General features: G+C 33.8%; 2 protein-coding genes across 3 annotated transcripts; one reads left to right on the forward strand and one right to left on the reverse strand.

Moving 5' to 3' along the window:
- The first annotated feature begins 1,441 nt into the window (after nucleotides 1–1,441).
- LOC129881120 (probable protein phosphatase 2C 33) lies at nucleotides 1,442–7,528 on the forward strand. The gene is made up of 5 exons (XM_055955472.1): nucleotides 1,442–3,069; nucleotides 4,214–4,600; nucleotides 4,689–4,806; nucleotides 6,374–6,597; nucleotides 6,682–7,528. Exons 1-5 carry the CDS (start codon nucleotides 2,824–2,826, stop codon nucleotides 7,177–7,179), a joined length of 1,473 nt encoding a protein of 490 aa, XP_055811447.1. The 5' UTR covers nucleotides 1,442–2,823; the 3' UTR covers nucleotides 7,180–7,528.
- Nucleotides 7,529–7,887: 359 nt separating this feature from the next.
- LOC129881121 (aspartic proteinase 36-like) lies at nucleotides 7,888–17,117 on the reverse strand. Of its 2 annotated transcripts, none has more exons than XM_055955473.1 (10): nucleotides 16,599–17,114; nucleotides 14,475–14,604; nucleotides 14,082–14,323; nucleotides 13,680–13,904; nucleotides 12,008–12,146; nucleotides 11,812–11,885; nucleotides 11,242–11,332; nucleotides 10,656–10,731; nucleotides 10,091–10,162; nucleotides 7,888–8,447 (listed from the first exon to the last, which is right to left on the reverse strand). In XM_055955473.1, the coding sequence occupies exons 1-10, from the start codon at nucleotides 16,838–16,840 to the stop codon at nucleotides 8,296–8,298; spliced, it is 1,443 nt and encodes a 480-aa protein (XP_055811448.1). In that variant the 5' UTR covers nucleotides 16,841–17,114; the 3' UTR covers nucleotides 7,888–8,295. The 2 variants fall into 2 exon arrangements, with proteins under 2 accessions (XP_055811448.1, XP_055811449.1); XM_055955474.1 differs by having other exon boundaries at nucleotides 8,285–8,447; nucleotides 10,087–10,162; nucleotides 16,599–17,117.
- Between the last annotated feature and the right edge of the window lie 2,798 nt (nucleotides 17,118–19,915).

The raw sequence follows: 19,915 nt of genomic DNA on the forward strand, positions 1-19,915 counted from the left end.
CCAATTACTCCAATCTATTTTTCATTTTCAATAATTTAGAATTTTATAAAAAAACATTTATATTAATAGATTTTTTGTATATACAATATAATTTTTGATGAGGTGATGATCTACCGACTCATTATATATAGCTATGACCCTATCCCAATCAAAGGCGATACCATAATTAAAGATTAAATCCGAAATTGCTAGTCGAAGATCCTCCACCTCTCCTCAATAATTTTTGGTGGTCCCATCTAGATGGTGTGTGGTTTTATATTTCTTTTTCTTTCCTTTATTATTTTTATTTTTAAAACTAAAAATGTCACCATCTCTATTTGGAAACAAGTGGTTCTATTTTAATGAAATGTCACCATCTCTACTACCAAATGAATCATAGATATTTTGTGTTCTCTCATTTTATTGATGGCTATAATATAAGATATTGTTATATTATATAAATACTAATATGAAAACTGTTTTTTTAAAAAATTAATTGTTATAAAAAAAAATCTGACCTCCTACGAACTAAAATGTCTTTATCAAAGATATAATCAAATAACTATTGCAATTTGTAAGGCTGGCAAAAGCCTTTTTAAAATCATTTTACTTTGTTTAGAAGTTTGACTATTTTCATTTATTTTTGAAATATTTTAATTGAAAATATATGTTGTCATGATCAATAATCTCCACAAAATTAATAAATAATGAGTTGTGTTTCTGCCTAATATTTTGTTTAAAAAAAGAGATAACACCTCTAATTAGTAATGTTAACAAGAGTTATCATCTATATGATCAGGAAAAAAAAGAAATAATTCATTGTTCCTTAGGTAGGTTGAAAACATCGGTAGTCCTTAAATTTATAGTAAAAATTTATTCAGTGAGTTATGATTTGTTTTGATTAATTAAGCATTTAAACATGTTATTAGCCATTTTAGGCTAAGATTTTAGTGAAGATTTTGGTCGCGCGTTCTTAAGCGTTCATTACGTAAATAAATTAATCACTTATTATTTATCATCTTTATTAATTATACTCATTAGCCTTAATAAATCGTAAAATCTACTATATTTTTCAGTTAACCTGAATAGATATACAATTAAAGCGATAACAAATTTTATATGTAAGTCTCAGAAACATTTTACAAGTACCGCAGATATAAATCTTATGAAACTAAAACCTTCAAATATACACGAGTCTCCTGATGTTCTATTAGTGTCGCGGGCATAGATATTATAAAACTAAAACCTTTAAATATACATCAATCTGAAGACGTTTTATAAGAGTCCCCGACATAAATCTTATGAAATTAAATAACATTTTGTAAGTGTCGTAGATATAAACGTTATAAACCTAAAAATTTTAAATATAGGTGAGTCCAAAGACATTTTAAATGTATCTCCAATAAAAACCTTATGAAACTAAATTTTTTAAATTTACGTGAGTCTCAAAACGTTTCACAAGTGACACACCACAACACACCTCACCACAAATTAGATGCGTATAATACACAGTAACTGCAAAACAGAGTCTTATCGGCGCCATTTTTGCAGTTTTTTTTTTTTTTGTTTGTTTTATCTCTCTCTGCTGTGTGTCACTCTGTTATTCGATTCCATTCCTATTTTTCTTCTCCTCCTCTTAATTCAACTAATCCATTCAATTTCCCCCGTTTCTCTCTTATCCATATCAAAAAATTTCATCCATTTAATTTCTCTAAGACTGTACTAAGCATTCTACTTCAGCTCATTCCTATAGAGTTTTACATAGATGGTCTTTTTTTTTTCTTGATTTGGGTTTGATTTTTAGTAATTTGGAGTTGAATTTTTGTTTCTTGAAACTGATTTTGGTCCCTTTGCTTAAATTGAGCTGAATTGGATGTGGGGTTTTGATCTGACCAAAAGTTCAAGTTTTTTCTTGCAGATTGGAGTTGATTTTTTTTTTATAGGTTCTGTAGTTTCTTGAAATTGATTGGTTCATGTGTTTAAATTGAGCTGAATTGGAAGTGGGGTTGTCGAAAAATTTGATATTTCTCTTGATTTGGGTTTGATCTGACCAAAAAATCATTTTTTCCCCAGTAGATTGGAGTTGAATTTTTGGTTGTTTTTGTAATTTATGGAAACTGATTTTGGTCTAGATGCTTAAATTGAGCTGAATTTGAAGTGGGTTTTTGAAACTTTTGACAAATTCTTGCATTTGGTCACTGATTTGACCTTCTTGTTCTGCAAACTCTGATAGTTTTTTTATATAGTTTTTTTTGGAGGGTTTTGAAAATTTTGAAACTTTCTTGCAACTGGGTCACTGATTAACCCTTCTTGTAAGTGAAAGGTGATCAATACTGGAAGAGAGAGACAGAATAAAGAAGGTGTCTTTTGGGGATATTGCTATTAAAAAATTGGAAAGGGGGCAATAGTTTTGATAGATCTGCTCTTTATGTTTTAGTACTCCTTTATTAATGTTTGTAACATCTGTGGAGTTGCCTTTCTTGGATAGAAAGGGAAGCTTAAGTTAGTTTTTATGTAGAGAATTGTTTCAAGAACTAATTTTATATGCATGATTGTTCAAGGATAGCTGAAAAGTCCATAACTTTTTGGTGGATTAGATTAGATACTTACTGCTTTTGCAGTTAAAGTGGTGGATTGGATTTCCATTAGCAGTCTGTTTATTGGAATTTTCTTTCCTGTTTTGATTGTGTGGTAATGGTGAAGTTATTGGATTGAGGTGGAGGATTGGTTGGTAGAGTTTGAAGTCTCGAAGGAGGATATTAATACGGATCTAAAAGGGGAAATAGGGTGTTTGATTATTTTGTTGTTCTGGAGTGCTTATTGAATTTAGTTCGGGGCCTCGGGATGGGGTCCTGCTTGTCATCTGATAGCAGGAGTCCTCATCCCGGTTCTCCTGCATCTGCAATTAGGAAGAGGAAGAGCTCAAAGAAGAGGTCGGGATCGCGGAATTCTTCCTTTGACTATCATAAGGAAGAGCTTTTGCATAGGATTCCCGGGCGTATGTTCTTGAATGGTTCTAGTGAGGTGGCTTCACTTTTTAGTCAGCAGGGAAAGAAAGGGACTAATCAAGATGCTATGATTGTGTGGGAGGTTAGTCCTCGAATCTTTTAATGTTGTCTTTGTGAAATGGCGGTGATTAGCAATTGACTTGCAATATTCATGATCACCAGAATGCATATGATCATGGCTGCAGTGGAAGAAGCTCAAGGGGCTAAAAATTTGTGTGGTAGTTATCTTTTAGATCCAAGTTTTGGTGCCTAATGATTGTTTTTTGTGCTGCAGCCTATACATTTCTTGAATCTTGACACATCACCTGATTTTTTGAGTTATACTTCTTATTATGTTTTGTGAGTAATTATAATGTTGTTCAAGGGCCCTACAATGTGTTCTTTGTTTACTTTTTCTATAAGCTTGGTAGAGTGAGGGGACAAAAATGTACCCTCCAGTTACACATCATTTTGTCCTGATCTGCTATACTGAGTTATTTTTTCTAAGTTGCTCCTGCAAAAGCCGTGTTTGGATATGCTAAATTGAAAATCTCTCTTTGGGTCAAGTTATATTTTGCTCTTTTTATATAGTTGTGGAACTTCATTGCATTATATTTCCTTTACTTCATTGTAAATAAGTCAAGGGTGGGAGTAACCTCATACAAGCAAATTCAGTATATTAGAAATGCTGTTTGTAAGTTGAACAAATGCTTTAGTTTCTGACTTCTATGTTGTAAGTGTATATCTGTGGAAGAAGTTAATGATGAATGCAATGTTACGAGAGGCTTGGCTACTGAATACTCTTTCTAGATAGTTACTTCCATATCCTATCATGGATAAGTTCACAGTTACATGAAATGCCGTTTGAAAGTGGAACAAATACTTTATTTTATGATGTCTATGTTGTATGTGTATATCTGTGGAAGAAGATGAGTTACAAATGCGATTTTCTGACGTCTATGTTGTAAGTGTATAACCGTGGAAGATCAATTACAAATGCAATTTTTTGACGTCCATGTTGTAATTTATGTCACTACTTACTGATAGGATAGGAAAGGTTTTAGATATTGTTCTTTCTTTCTTTCTTTTCTCTTGGGATATGTAGTTGTTATTGGACATGTATAAAGGATGAGCTCTCCACCATTCCGTTATCATCCTTTCCATTTTCACTGTTGAATTACTTTTTTTCTGTCTCATTATACCGAATGGAAACACATTTCCTGATCTGCTAAAACATTAAATTCCAGAATTTTGGTTCCAGAGAAGATACTGTTTTCTGTGGTGTTTTTGATGGCCACGGTCCTTTTGGTCATATGGTTGCCAAGCAAGTCAGAGATGCGCTTCCCTTAAAGCTAAGCACACACTGGGAAGTTAATATAAAAAGTGAGGATGTCCTAAGAGAGATCAGTCTCAAGACGGGGACTAGCTTATATCCCGAGGGTACTTCTCTTATATCTGCTGAGGAGTCGAGAGTCTCAATTGATGTTGACGAGACTGAAAAGCACTCGGAGGTATTTCAAACGTTGAAGGAGTCCTTTCTGAAAGGTTATAAGGCTATGGATAGAGAACTGAGAAGCTATACCAGTATCGATTGCTTCTGTAGCGGAACAACCTCAGTAACCCTAGTTAAACAGGTTCGTTGATATATTCAGACAGTTGAGCCAACTAGATTTTCTGCCATTTTGTTCTGAAGATGAACTCTGTTATTTTGTTTGTTGGTAGGGTAAGAATCTTGTTATTGGTAATGTTGGGGACTCTAGAGCTGTGCTGGGTACGAGAGGCGAGGATGATTCTCTCACTGCACTGCAATTGACGGTAGATCTTAAGCCCGATTTACCAGGTACATACATGTCTATGTCTTGCTGCCTGCATATGGACACTTCTTTTTTCGATATTGTGTTGATCAACTAAATTATCACTTAAGATCTATCTGCCGATAAATTTTATGTCAGCTGTTCTGAGCTAAACTGTTGCAAATAACCATCAGATTTGACGTGACGCCATGTTGCAATCTTCAACATTCATGCATCCCCTCCCGAAGAAAAAAATGTCCTTTCGTGTTATATCTTCCTCCCCTTGCCCCGCCCGCCCTGCCTGGCCGTTTTGGCCCTTATGCGTCTGTACAAATTTCAGCTTTCAGTTGAGCCTTTTCAGACTGATGACGAAATCAAGAAAACATAACTGTTAGTTATTTGAGATAAGTTGATAATGGTCCAAACTGTGAACTTTCTGGCTTATTGGTTAAAGTGATGTAGAAAGATTAGGATCTGATCTATCAATGGGTAAGATTCTTTGTGAGGGGATTGATTAAGCAGGACAGCTAGTTAGATCATCTGTTTTTAGGCGTGTATGTCTTATAGAGTAAAGTTGTTGTAGTGAGGATCGAGTTATCAATTCATATATGAAATCAATCAATCAACTCTAGTCTTAGACTATTTGAGGTTGGCTATATGTTGTACGTTTCTAGCTAAGTATGCATAGATTCGAGGGATTATAGGTCGTCTAGGACAATTACCTGCATGGCTCCATGTGATTCTAGGTCTAAGTTCATCCCCTTGTACAAATGAGAAAATATGTGACAAAAAAAATACTAATTCGTGATGAATAACTATTAAAATTCGTGCTGCACGGTCTCATTTTTATACTCAATCTCCATCATATGAATCTCTTGAAGAAATGTTTAGACAAACCTAAACCGATTTATTCAGCTTTCTCTCCTTTAAAGTAAGAGGAGATGGAAGCTTCCTCCACCATCTGTTGATATCTTTATCAATTTTCTCTACCTCTCCCTGTTCAAAAAGTTGATGAATTGCATTGGGCTTATTTGATTTCATTTTTAAATGTTATCAATGATTTTTATATGCATATTCTCTTATGAATTACATGACTTCAAGTTGATTTATAGATGCCCATGCATAAAGCTATATTTTTAAGCTATGATTATGAATTTAAGATGAGGTATGAGTTGATCATGATTTAGATGATTTTCAATGAAAGATTTATATGATTTAAAGTTGAGATTTATGATTTTGAAGTTAAATTATAATGATGATCATAGTTAAGATCAAAAGATGTTTAAATATGGTGATAAGGACAATTCTCACCGAAGTTATGAATTACTTTGAATCACTAAATAGATGAGCTATTCCTAACATATTCTCTTTGATGTGAGAAGTGAATAGGCTGTTATACCTCCTTCGTGTCTATGATTAATTATGTATTTCAACCACAGTTATGTTGCGTAATTGTGTTATCACAATTTAAACATGTAAAACAAAAGGAATGTGGTACAATTATTTAGAATTCTTTTCCATGCAACAGTATTCTTGGAAGCAGAATGTTGACTGTTTTCTACTAATGCTTGCGTCACTATAGTGTTATGTTAACTCTGCTTTCTAAATTTACAGCGGAGTTTGAGAGGATTCGCAAATGTAAAGGGCGAGTATTTTCTCTTCAAGATGAACCAGATGTTGCAAGAGTGTGGATGCCAAATAGCGACTCTCCTGGACTTGCCATGGCTCGCGCTTTTGGAGATTTTTGCCTCAAGGATTTTGGTGTCATCTCAGTGCCTGAAATTTCTTATAGGCGTTTATCTGAGAAAGATGAATTCATTGTTCTGGCGACAGATGGGGTATGGCACTTGAATCCTGCTTTAGCATTACTTAGATTCAGTATCTACTTGTTGCTAGTTGAATTAATTTGATACCGATTACAGATTTGGGACGTGCTTTCAAACGATGAAGTAGTAAATATTGTGGATTCAGCTTCATCTCGTTCATCTGCAGCTCGATCACTTGTTGAAGAAGCCGTTCGAGCCTGGAAGATCACATACCCAACTTCTAAAGTCGATGACTGTGCAGTTGTCTGCCTATTCCTCGATTCAAACTCAAATAATTTCTCTACTGCTTCTAATACAAAAGACAACGACAAGACTTTCGTCTCAATGGAAATGAATGAAGTTTGCAACAATACAGATGGTGCCCGTAGTCCACCTGCATTGAATCGTTCCTGTACTGTTCGAGAAGGTGAGGAGGTTTCAGCAGTCAGCAACGAGGAAGCCTCAGAACAGGACGAGTTGCTACCTAAGACTGGTAAAGAATGGTCTGCTCTCAACAGGGTATCTCGGGTGAACACAGTAATGACATTACCAAGGTTTGTGCCAGACAAAGAAGAGAAGAAAGCTGTTGAAGGATCAAAATCAAAGAAGAAATAGTAAAAACTTGCCTCGCACCAAGTGCTTACACCAAACCAATGGATGCATGACATGTGTTTGCACATCGACTTTCCTTACTCAACTAGGGTTAATATATATTTTCACCTCGTTAAATCAGTTAACCATGGTCAGTCTCGTCTGGGTATTAGTAAGTTTTTACCATGTCCAAGTGTGGATTCATTTCTGTGTCTTAATTTCCATTTTCTTTAGTTCTTATGATCAGTTTCACTGTAATAATTCTTTCTCTAGTATATGTGATAGTAGTAGCTATTTTGTTTTTTGTTCTGTTCTTTTTCTTGTAAGAAAATTTTGCATGAGTATATGTTTATAGACTTCTCACTCTTCTTTATTTTCAATTGTGTAGATAAATTTTCGAATCTCGTTACGAGCAAATTATTTTAATATATATTTTTATTTTCCGCTCAGTTTTTCATTATATAACGTCATTAACTTATATGTTTGATTATTATTTTTCATGTTATTGTTCTCGAAACGAGATTTGTTTACTACATAAGTACATAACTTTGATATTAGAGAAAAACATCATGATCTTGTTTAGGAGCAGAGCTTGAAGCTCGAATTTAGTCAAACTCAGTAGCTTTTGCTCAAACAATATATTTGTGTTAAAGAAATTCATCGAATATATTTACCATCTATAATCATCTATGGGACATACCAACAGAAATTAAAGATAAATACTTGACCATCTTCTATATGAATGGTTCTTACATGTTAAAGCACAAAAGAGAATCTGATAATATGCCAAAGAAACATCTGAAATGGCCAGGAACGATGAATCTCGTTATAATAAACAAGTCAATTTTGCAAGTTCATTGTTACGGGATGTATATAGTACATGAATTCTCGATGTAGATGCTAACATAGTTAGTTATCATCCTTCAGAAACTACGAGTGTAATAGGAGCATCTGTTGACAGCAAGATCACCCTCAGATGATCAACTCGTGGCAACTGAGAACAAATATTAATCAGATGGTTCTGTTTCTCAGTCTTTCTTACTTGCTCCAACGAAACCAAGGTGGAAAAGACCGAAATACCCTTCATTATGCTGAGTGTTGATGGTGCAAAAATTACTCACTGTACAGCTGTTTCTGTTATCAGTTCAACAAATTGAACATGATGGAGATTATCAAGAAGAACGTGAAGAACTTCGTCGAATCCATAATAGGAGCTGATGAAATATTGTGAGAAGCCACGGTATACGCGCTACCAGAACTTTCCTCATATTTGAGTTTGATGGTTGAAGAACCTGAAATTAACAACACATACTTGAGGAGAAACTTAGAACAATGCACTGTATCACTGTATATAGCATTTATGTTAGCTGGGAAAGTAGAAAGAAAAGAAGGCATTTTTATAGCTAATTTGTAAAGATATTCAAAGGCATAGTTCTTACTTCTAGAGTTAAGCATTGTTCCTCTCATTAGTAGTAGTAGTATTTAGTAATTGTGTAGTGTCTTATTCTTCAATGTGTTTTACTATCTGTTGCTTCATTTGTTTTGTTTCTTGTTATTTTGCTGTCAATTTTTCTTCTTCTTGCAATCCTACTCTGGATAACTTCTCTTTTGAGCCGAGGGTCTAACGGAAACAGACTCTCTACCCCACAAAAGTAGGGTAAGGTCTGCGTACATCTTACCATCCCCAAACCCCACTTCTGTGATTACACTGAGTATGTTGTTGTAATAAGCATTGTTCCTTGCCCTCGCTCCCAAATGACAGAAGGGTTCAAAAAGATGCATTTTTTTCTTCTAATAATTAGAAAGAAAGCAAACTACTTAGTAATAAAGCACCAAAATGAAATGAATCACAAGGTGACTCAAATATAAATTATTACTGTGTAAACCAAAAATTCTCCATTTTCTGAAATTAGCAATGCAATATTATATGGGATGATTGATGAGCCTTTGAATGTTGGGTCTTAGTATTCACAATAGTTGAGATGCATGGTCTAAGATTGGACAAGATTAGAAATGATAACATCAAATAGTAGGCGCAAGCAATATTCACAGAGAATAAATGAAAGAAAGTCGCCTGATCGGGTTCAACTGTGTCTTACAAAGACCTACAAATGCACCAATTCTTAAGTGTCTCACTCTACAATGATTGAAGGTGCCAAAGGGACACGAGATAAGTCTATAATCACATGACAGGAAATTGTTATTTTGTTAAGAAAATAGACCTTCAGCCTAACTCAACCCCAATAACTCATGAGATGAGGATTTACCAAAGATCCTATAAAGAAACGATATTTCATTTCCTCAATCAATATGGAACACTTAACAACCCCCTTCTGTAGTTGGAAGTCTGAAGTGTGACACCATAAAGGAGACGACAACACATTCCCTCAACCAATGTGGAGTCCTTAACCATTCTGAATGATCTACAACTTCTTGGAGTTGATATGAATTTAGATAAGAATATAACAAATAAAAACAAGCATCCTATATTTGTGATTATTACACTTATATAAGGTCCAATGTTTGTCAAGAGTTGTATTGGCATGGTTTGAGCTTTGTGATTAAAGAATGTAGAACAACTAACAAGAAGTTTGATGATTCATTATTTTTTATTTTGATGTTAAACACTTGAGACTCACTGCACACTTTATTCTGAAAAGGTTATGAACCACGAAAACTAACATCTTTTCGTTCCATTAATTTTGATACAAAAAGAATCTGCAAATCAGTTTCACGTCACTCAAAACGTTCCCCCCACAGCTACATCAAGAACATAAAGCCAATTAATGTTTCCAAGACAGGTATAAGACTAACCATCAAATGCATATATGATAATATTTGAGTTCAAGTAATTATTTGATGAGAACCAATTTATAGATAGCTTTCTATGCTGCAGACTATAGAAGAACGTAGTCAATCAACTCTACATACTCACAGTCATATTCAGTCCAACCAATTGTCTGGTTTTCGATATCATAAAGAACTAGCTTGTTTGATAATGCGAGATCTGCAACAAAATATCAAAATGTTAATTAGTCAAAGCTGTCCATCAACAGTTTTTATCAACTTAAGCTCAATTATGAAAGCTGCACACTTGTCATGGACAAAAAAATAGGTGATTTCTTCCAATCTGTCCTAGCCTTGGTGGACAGGGTTACTGGCTACTTGCTGCTGGTGTGAGGTGGCAGGTATCTTGGGGAATTAGTCGATGCACAAGCTAGCCCGGACACCATGGTTATCAAAAAAATAAATTTATCACTAATCTCGAAACATTGCTACAAGCTTTACCAACAACCAGATATATATTATTCTACATTCATTCATATTCCTCAAATGTCTTATCCAGCTCATTCTTGCTGAGATAAGATTGAAATGAAATATGCCTTCAGCACGGACAAGACAAACTAAAGTTTCACGAACATGCCTCAATAAAAATTGTAAGGATTTATTTCAGTTTAGATGCATTTCTCTCAAGAGTAAGAGAAGGTGTCAAATAATACCTCCTAACAGAGTTATTTCCTTTCCATCCTTTGTCTGCATTCCGCTGTCTTGCCAACCAATACACCATTTAGTCTCCTGCAAAATTTAATCCAGAAAACTGAGATCGATTGCCATGAAGAAAAGGGATTGCAAGCTGTTTTGTCCATCCTGTTGCATTTCGCTTTCTCTGCACCCTGACAACACACTTCACAAAACTTTTTGTCCCTATACTCTAATATGGGGAAACATAAATATACATGCAGACATATAAACCAACAAAAAGGTAGAATAAAACATACACGCTCACACTATCTAGACATGACAGACACAAATTTCCAGAAAAGTAGCAGGCTTGAATCTGACATGATAACAGAGAAGACTATCATAATGCTAACAAGAGATTCTAGGAGACAAATCTTAAGGCCTATGATAATGATTGATAGGTTGATAATGGCTCGAGTACCTAAGAACTGCTATTGTAACAAGACAGAAATCCAAATCAAATTTCTTAATATTGAAAAAGAAAGTTTTCTTGGGAAAAATATAAAACTCCATCTGATTGAATTAGAAAAGAGCTAAAGCACTTAGCAAATTTGAAGAACTTACTTTGATTTGGAAAAGATAATCGTGGGGATAAACTGTCAAAGGAAGTGAATCTGCAAACCGAAAGGTTACAACTGGGAACCCATCATCAATCCTGCACCAGGGAGGTAGAGGAAAGTTAAACGACAATTGAGTTTATAAGTTATGATTGGCAATTTATCGGACTCATCCTGATTAGTCTCTTATAGAACTACACTAAGAGAACATTCATGTTCTCAGCAGTATTCTTTCCTTATTATTAATCCCCGTATAGATATACCAAATCCTATAAATCCAACCATACTCTTCCCTTATTCCCTCCCATTCAATCCAAAAATAAATTACTCCCTCCATACCAAGAAGAATGATAAGATGCGGAGTATTCTCTCCAAAAAGTATAAATTATCAAGTATATTTGGAGTGACCGAAATAGAAAATACGTCAACAAACATTAGTAGTATACACAGTTTTAGCATATAATCTTCGTTACTGTACCAGTGGATATACTCATAGCGAAAATGAGAAGATCTGACATACCAAGCCTTTGACAGAAAGAAATATGAAACTCACATGAGAGGCCAGAAAGAATCTTACTTCCCAGTGTAGTCAAAGCAGTGGAAACTCTCCTCAACAAGACGAATATTCAACTGTGGTTGTCGTTCTATCAGCTATGCCAACAGTGAGAAGGAAGAATCAAGCAGAAAGGTTAAAAAAATATCCATGCATACATGTGGTGTATGCTCTCTAACGAATAAGCCAATTACATTATTTCTGAAATGTCTGTTGTTACCTTGTCGATGAGAGTACTGTAGACCGTGTGTGGAAGATAAGCTAAGGTTGTACCACTGTCAATTATTGCCATAGTTGTGGGAATGTCTAGAACTTGACCACCAACCTCAATTCCTTTCATAATAACATTATAATGTGGCCTAAAGAGGAGACAAATATTTTAGTTAAGAGTTCAGAATAGTGGACAAATGGAGAAGCTAAAATCATGTAATCAAAGCAAGAAAAATAAATAACCAAAATACAACAAAAGTCACAATTTCTAAAATTCAAACTTGAAACTGACTAAGCAAATACATGCACCATCAGTGAGTGAGTCGAGAGAGTTTTAAACTCCTTACATTTGGTAGAATTTTTGCAAATCGAATAGTAATGTATCCAGTGATAGGACTTGACAATCTGCATTGGAACTACTTTATAAATCTAAAAGTCAACATTTATCTCTCCGTTTCAATATCGTGAGTGTCTTAAGGGCTCTAACTTGATTTTTCACTACCAAGGTGCAGTGCCAGCTCTAACATTGTCTCTATCAGGCTGTAGTTACAGTGGAGTCATATATTACCCTTCTTTTCCCTTGTTTGCCACAAAAAGAGGGAGAGGGGAATACATTACTTGAGTGCACAAAAACTTCTTAAATTCGTTGCTAGATCAAGCACATAAATAGGATGAGAATTGATCAAGTAGATGTGCAAAGGATAAGAGAATATACAAATGTACAATGTCATGCAGGACTAAAGCAAGCGTACTTATACCACATAGGGACCACTTCGATAGGCTATGATGATGTTCATGGCGGTTTCGGCTTTGGTGATAGATCCGAAAGAGGAGTTCCGCTAAAGCTTTTGATTTGGTCATAGCTAACTACTGTACTTTATTCATCCCTAGTTAAATGTCTATCTTTTCTTATTAGTCTGTCTCAGTTTTGTTTCCTGAAAAGAAAAATTACATGGAAGCCACTTCACTCATAATAACTCTATATTTTTTTCTTTATTCATTCTATCAAATTAAATATATGACCCTATATGTTCTACAGAAAATATTAATACAATTTTACATTTTTCAGATCTACTCTTAATAAATGTAGAAGTCGAATTAAGACATAGAGCCTGTGCCCGTTTGGATGGGCTTAAAAAAAACAACTTTTATGTATGAAGTGCTTTTAGAACTTTGAAGTGCTGAAAGTTATTTTTATAAATAAGCAGTTGAGTGTTTGGATAAAAGTGTTTATGTTGAAAATAAGTGTTTGAATTTTAGGGTTAAAAGAATAAAAAGGATAATTTGGGAATTTAGTTAAAATATAAGGGATATAAAAGTAATTTCCATGGTCAAACAAAATGGCTTTAAGCACTTAGAAAAAAAAAGTTAGAAATCCTAACTTTTCATTTTTGACTGACTTTAAGAACTTTATGGCTTAAAGTTAGCATTAGGCAAACACGTCCAAAAGCTTAAAAGGGGCTTTAAGTTGGTTTTGACCAACTTAAAGCCAATCCAAACGGGCTCTATTACAATTTTATTTGGCGGCAGAGAGATGAAAATATCAATACAGACAAATTTTACCTAAACATTATGCATACAGCGTTTGAGCAGTCGTACATTTACCATCTTTTCGTTTTGATAAAGCATTTACCATCATTTCTTTTAAGAAAGAAAGAGGGGTTGACACTAAAATTACTTACGCATCTGGGACTAATGGTGTTGTATTTACTTTTGGATGAACTACTGGTCCAATGGTGAATATGCCACCTCCATTCTTTCCGTCCAGGCAATGAGCAAATATTTTCTTAACCTTCCCAGCGGCAGCTAGCTGCGAAATTACGGATGAACTTGCTTGTCCAAAACCAAGAATTCCATCAACTGCTTGAGTAGATGCACCAAGCTCTCCAGATTGTCTAGATGAGCACCTATGTTGGATAAAAAAGATGTAAATTACTACATGTTATCAAGAGATAAATTACAGGCCGAGTGTATGCAGACCTTAATCCTACCTCATAGAGATAGAGAGGTTGTTTCCGACAGACCCTTAACAACAATAGGCATAATTTAATTTTATTGTTCAATCACAAGTATTAGAAACTTACCCAAATGTTATCGACCCATTCATAGACGTTGTTTTTAGGTCTCCCGACACTTGATCAAACTGAATATCATCCTTCACAAAGAATCCGGCTGTTGAGCTACCATCTCCATAACTAACCTGAAAATCACATGGCATTCCAGTCTTGCAATCTGAGTAGGGAGTATTAAGCATGCAAAACTCTTCATCACAAGAAACAGATTTCCCAGTTGCAGAGGCTTTCGAGTCATATGTCATCAAGTCTATCTGTAAGGTAACGACATAGATGAGAATACAATTTGGAAAAAAGTCGAGAAAATCAAGTAACTATATGGAATTTATCTACAAATAATAGACCAGCATCCATTTTATGCACAAAGAAAGGCAAGTGACACATATGTTGGAAGAAGAATCATACCCCGAGGTCGCTTTTTGTAGGACATCCCTCACAGCTAGCACAGTTCACCCATAAAATGTCACTTCCAGTATCAACCTGGACATGAAAATCCTTTGGAGGCGTTCCAATAGATATCCTAGTGTAATAGAGCCTGCATCATTTACATACGAGAAAAATGCATAACTACAATGGCACATGATAGTATGAGCATTCATAATTTCTCCACCGCCACAATCTGAAGTCATGCCCTGCAACAGGTACCAGGTAACTTTGTCCACCTAGGTTGGGACAAATGGGAAGAAATCACCTAGCGCTTTTGTCTTTGCTGAGATGTGAACTTGAGACCTCATGATTCTCAACTCACTTCATTGACCACTAGGTCACACCCTGGGTGCGCACTTTCATTTATTTATTTATTCTTTGGTGGCGAAGTTGAGTGAGGGGGACTACATTTTAGACAACGAATCTTTAAAAGTTAATGTGATAAAAATTATTAAGTACTGAGCTACGCAAAGAAATCATGATATCAATTAGTCATAACGTTGAGAAACAAAGCTGCATGCTTTCTTAAAACGTTTACACCTAGTCCTCCTCTTTTATTAGAAGAATATATACAAGAAACAGCCAATGCTATCATTCAAATTATCAACAATCAAACCTTAAACTGTTTCAACCCGTGAGATAACGCAAAAAAGCTAATTTGACAGAAAAACATCAAACCCGAATTTGAAATCTGAAATTTGAAGCATAAGAAATATCAAGCACGTCCCAGATTGAAAGAGTGTCATATAAATTAGAACAGAGACCGACAGATGGTATGAATTATCGAAGACCTGCGCGAAGGAATTAACTTTCGGCACAACAATAACATTTATACCTCAATCCCAAACAAGAAAATGTTTTCGCGTAGCTAAATCTATTCGAGTTCTCTTCACCCGAGTAACTGTAATTGGGTTTAAAAGGACTTTCCATACACAAACTAAATTTGCAGACATGATAAGTTAGGAGACAGAGAGCACTAATTATGAAGAAAAACGTGCAAAGGCAATAACTTTGCCTACAGACACATAATGCAGACATGATAATATGTTGAATACATGTAGTATCAAGTTCAAATTCCAACAGAAGCAAAAGGAAAACACGTAGTCATTTCTTCCCATATGTCCAAGCCTCAATGGACAGAGTTACCAAGGTACCTTTGCTAGTGGGAGGTAGCAAATAGGGGCAGCAATAGTGTTATCAAAAGAAAAAAGGGCAAAAAAGCTCTAAGGTTTGCTGGCGCTTAAAGTGCAACTAAAGCATGGTCTTTACTGAAAAAGGCACAAAGGGAGAAAAAAATATAAATATATATGTTTAGTCCAAGACTAATAATTATAAGCATGAACGCCAAATATATAAACACAAAAATTGATTTTTTTTTAAGATAAACTAAAATATCAATTGTTTAATGCCCCGCCTCTTAGCTACAAGAAAAAATATGCCCTAGAACCTTGACAACGACACTAAAGCACACATTAAGCAAAGCGAAGCACTCAATACATTTTTAGCCTCGTTTCAAAGCTAAGCACCCCTTTAACAACACAAGGCGGGAGCTAGCATGTGGTTACTGGTTTAGCAGAACCAAGTGGTTAACTCTCAAATCTTGTATTTGTGTTAAAAATTCATTTAACCCATAACTTCAAAAATCCTAGCTCCGCCTCTAGTAGTTGATAATCTATAGAATTAGTCAAAACACCAAGCTGGCCTGAATAACAGAACGCAGCCCTTATTAGTTTAATAGTTTACCCAAGAGTTACTCAATGAATCGGTTGATTGGAATTGCGGGATGGATAGATGTGCACTAAACTCCCGCTATTCACGAAATACAAGGTAAGAGCCAGACCACAAGGTCTATTATAAGCAACATTACCCTACATTTCTGCAAGAACCTATTTCCACAACTCGAACCCAAAACACCCGGCTAGCCTGAAAACCAAAGGGCACCCCAATCCACTAAACTCCCACTATGCACGAAATACGAGATATGAGCTAGACCACAAGTGTCTATTATATCCAATATTACCCTACATTTCTACAAGAACATGTTTCCACACCTCGAACCCAAAAACAAAAATCGAAAAAAAAAAACAGAGAAAGGAAACTAACGCAGCATCAGTAGGCAAGCCATTTCCACCCAATTTGAAATCAATAACAGTAAGCATTCTGCTATGGCGGCGATTATCATGAGTTTTAAGATCATTCAAAATCGACCCATTACCATTACGCCCACCATATTTATGCTTCACATTAAAAACCAAAATTTCCCCTTTCACATCAACAACAAAACCCATCATAATCAACAACAAAATGAAACACCCATTTCTCCAATTTTCCATTTTCTTCCCCATTTCCGTCGAATTATGCAATATAAACACAAACCCACATCTCAAATTGCATTTTCTGTACGTATAGTTATACGTACGTACAGATGTGATCGTTGTTGTTTTTTTCTTGAAATTTGAGAAGGAAGAGAAAAGGAAGGATTTTTTCTTCTTTTTTCCTTACATTTACTCTTGAAGAAAATGTAACAAGAAAAGGGAATTATACGAGTAATTTAGGAGTATTATTTTCTTGAATAGAGAAAAAGACAAGTGGATTATTGATCATACTTTTGGTGAACTGAATAAAGAAGAAAAAAAAGTTCGCTTTTTTGGCCGAGAATGCAGGAAAAAAGCGCAGCTTTTGCTGAGAAGAATGCCACTGGTCGGTAGTTATTACTTTTTTTCCTTTTTCTATCTCGATTAAATTTAGATTTGCGAATTGTAGTATTTTAATTTTTAAAGAGTTTGAATTTAAGGTATCTAATTAAGGATGATGGACGTAGGGCTGTTCATAGTTTTGGTTAAAACCAAAACCAAATCGAAAATTTAACCAAATCGAATAAAAAAACCGATATTCAATTTGGTTTGGTTTTAAATTTGACTAACCGATAATATTTGGTTTGGTTATGGTTATAGAAAAAAATAACCGAATAAATAATCGAATCAAACCGATAATTATATAATTAAAATTTATAATTATTTATATGTATAATATTAGTTTTTCATAAATAATTAAAGATATTTTATACCTTTTAATTATTAATTTAATATTAATATACTTATTTTTAAGGCCCAACAATTCAAACCCAACTCTCAAGCCCAATTATAAATTCAAATAAACACTAAACAGCGGTCCAAGTCCAACAATCCAAGCCCATTAGCCCAACTCTCAAGCCCAATTTTAAATCCTAAATTCTAAATCCTAAATTTCTAATAAGCACTTGAGCAGCAACATAAAGTAAAAGTTAAAACTTTAAAACTCTAGTATTTGTTTTCCTTTTACATTTTTGTTCCTCTCACGTTGGTTTCTCACAAAGTCACAAACTCACAGTCATAGACTAACAGTGAAGGCTCAAGAGCAACCTCAACTCCTCAACCCCAAGTATAAGGTTGTCAAATTTTGAGAAGGTTTGTAAGGAGTTTTTCAAATTTTAAATTGATTTTAAGTTGTTTTCTTTCTTTTTTCCGAATGTTTAAGTTGTTTCCTTTTCTGTTTTGAACCTCTGTGGGTCGTGAGGAAAAAGGAGCTTCATAAGAATTTGAAGAATGTAGAGAGAGAATATTTGAATTATCTCGGCTAGTCATAAACCGAATAACCGAATCAAACCGAACCAAACCAACAATAACCAAACCCGTGGTTATTATTTTACTTGGTTTGGTTATAATTTTAGATATTTAATAATCGATTAGATTGGTTTGGTTATGGTTTTAATCAATAACCGACCCAAACCGAACCATGAACACCCCTAGATGGACGTATTCTAATTTCTAACTGTTCCACCACAATGCATATTGATTGATTGTTAATATTTTTTTGAATCTGAGGCTAGACTAAATTTCAATTCCTGGATTGTAGAGCTTATTTTTTAAAAGCGGTGATGGTTTGAACAAATTTTTATTTTTATTTTCAAAAAACTTTAATTTAATATCTCTGATTAATAACGGTAAAAGCATGTCAATTTTTAATTGTTCCACCACAATTCATATTGCAATATTTGTAATGAATTCAAAGTGAAGCCCGAAAGCACATGAAATGACTAAGAGGTCGTTTGGATTGGCTTATAAGCTGTTTTCAGTTTTTTTTGAGTGTTTGACTGGCCAACTTAAAGTCATTTTGTGCTTAAATAAGCCTCAATAAATAGTTGGGTTTATTTGGATGAACAGTTTACAAGTTGGAAATAACTTATAAGTCAAAAAAAAAAAATTGACCTGCACCTACTTCTTTTTTTTAATTTATAAACAGTTTTCAACTTATAAGCTGCTTAAAAATAAATCAATCCAAATAGGCTATAAAATTCAATAAAAATTCAAGTGGGGTCCGAAATTAAGTACAATCATAGTTTAACCATTATTTGAGAATATCATAAAAGCATATGAAAATGACTAAATTACCCTCTTCATCACCAAACAAGTATGTTGATGAAGTGTTGCTTGCTAATTCCTTTTATTAGATAAAAATAAAATAAAAAGAAAGTAAAATAATAATATTCTATAAATAATTGAAGTTTTGGTAATAAAACTTGCAAGTTTTAAAAAGTTATTTTTCACTAATTGTTATTATCTTAAAAAATTATTTTTCTTTTTAATTTTAATTATTTTAATAAAAATATATTTTTTTCAATAAAATTATTAATTAAGTAATTATATGAGAAATTAACTCAAATTTTGAAAGTTAAAACAAGGTTTAATTTTTAAACATCAAGAAAAGATGAGTTGTCATGACTTATGACTTATTTTTTTCTAATAGAAGTGAGTAATTCTTTCTTTATTAAACAGTCATGACTCATGACTTTTAAATTATATGTTGGATTAAAAGAAGTCTTTTATTTTTGTATTAAAGTATTAATTTACTCTATTATGTTGTATCTATTTGATTTGATACAGAGTAAATAAATACAAAATAAGTTGATAGTTTATTTTTGTATTAATGTATTAAAAAATACGCTGCCACATTTTAAAAATCTGACGTGTTTTTTTTGCCACGTCAGTTGTAGGGGGTAATAGTTTCACTTTTAGGTAGTTTAGGTGTGTAATAGGTCACCATGATAGTTTAAGTGTGTAACTGATTTTTCGATCAGGGGAAAATTTATGCCTTTTATCAATATAATGTTTTTTCTGTCTCAATTTATATGTTACGGTTCAAATTTCAAGAGATAAGTATTTTAATTTTGATTCTAAATTCAAATGTGAAATCTTAAATTTTTTTAAAATAAACTTGCACATTTGAAAATTATATAAAATTCTATAAATTACAATAATTAACAATTTTAAAATATTTATTTCTTAAAAAATATATTAAAAAAAACTTATTTGAATCATAGAAGTTTGAAACATGCCACATAAATAAGATGTAGAGAGTATTTCTTTTTTATTTTTTAAAAA

Source organism: Solanum dulcamara, chromosome 2, assembly GCF_947179165.1.
Source record: "Solanum dulcamara chromosome 2, daSolDulc1.2, whole genome shotgun sequence".
NCBI classification, from domain to species: Eukaryota; Viridiplantae; Streptophyta; class Magnoliopsida; order Solanales; family Solanaceae; genus Solanum; species Solanum dulcamara.

Excerpts from the sequence above, each read along its gene's own strand:
- LOC129881120 (XM_055955472.1), top strand. The coding sequence starts at position 2,824 with ATGGGGTCCTGCTTGTCATCTGATAGCAGGAGTCCTCATCCCGGTTCT. Across the intron at positions 3,070-4,213 it reads ATGCTATGATTGTGTGGGAG|AATTTTGGTTCCAGAGAAGA; the intron begins GTTAGTCCTCGA and ends ATTAAATTCCAG. Across the intron at positions 4,601-4,688 it reads CAGTAACCCTAGTTAAACAG|GGTAAGAATCTTGTTATTGG; the intron begins GTTCGTTGATAT and ends GTTTGTTGGTAG.
- LOC129881121 (XM_055955473.1), bottom strand. The coding sequence starts at position 16,840 with ATGGGGAAGAAAATGGAAAATTGGAGAAATGGGTGTTTCATTTTGTTG. Across the intron at positions 11,886-12,007 it reads ACAGTACTCTCATCGACAAG|CTGATAGAACGACAACCACA; the intron begins GTAACAACAGAC and ends CTGTTGGCATAG. Across the intron at positions 10,163-10,655 it reads GGAAATAACTCTGTTAGGAG|ATCTCGCATTATCAAACAAG; the intron begins GTATTATTTGAC and ends ATTTTGTTGCAG.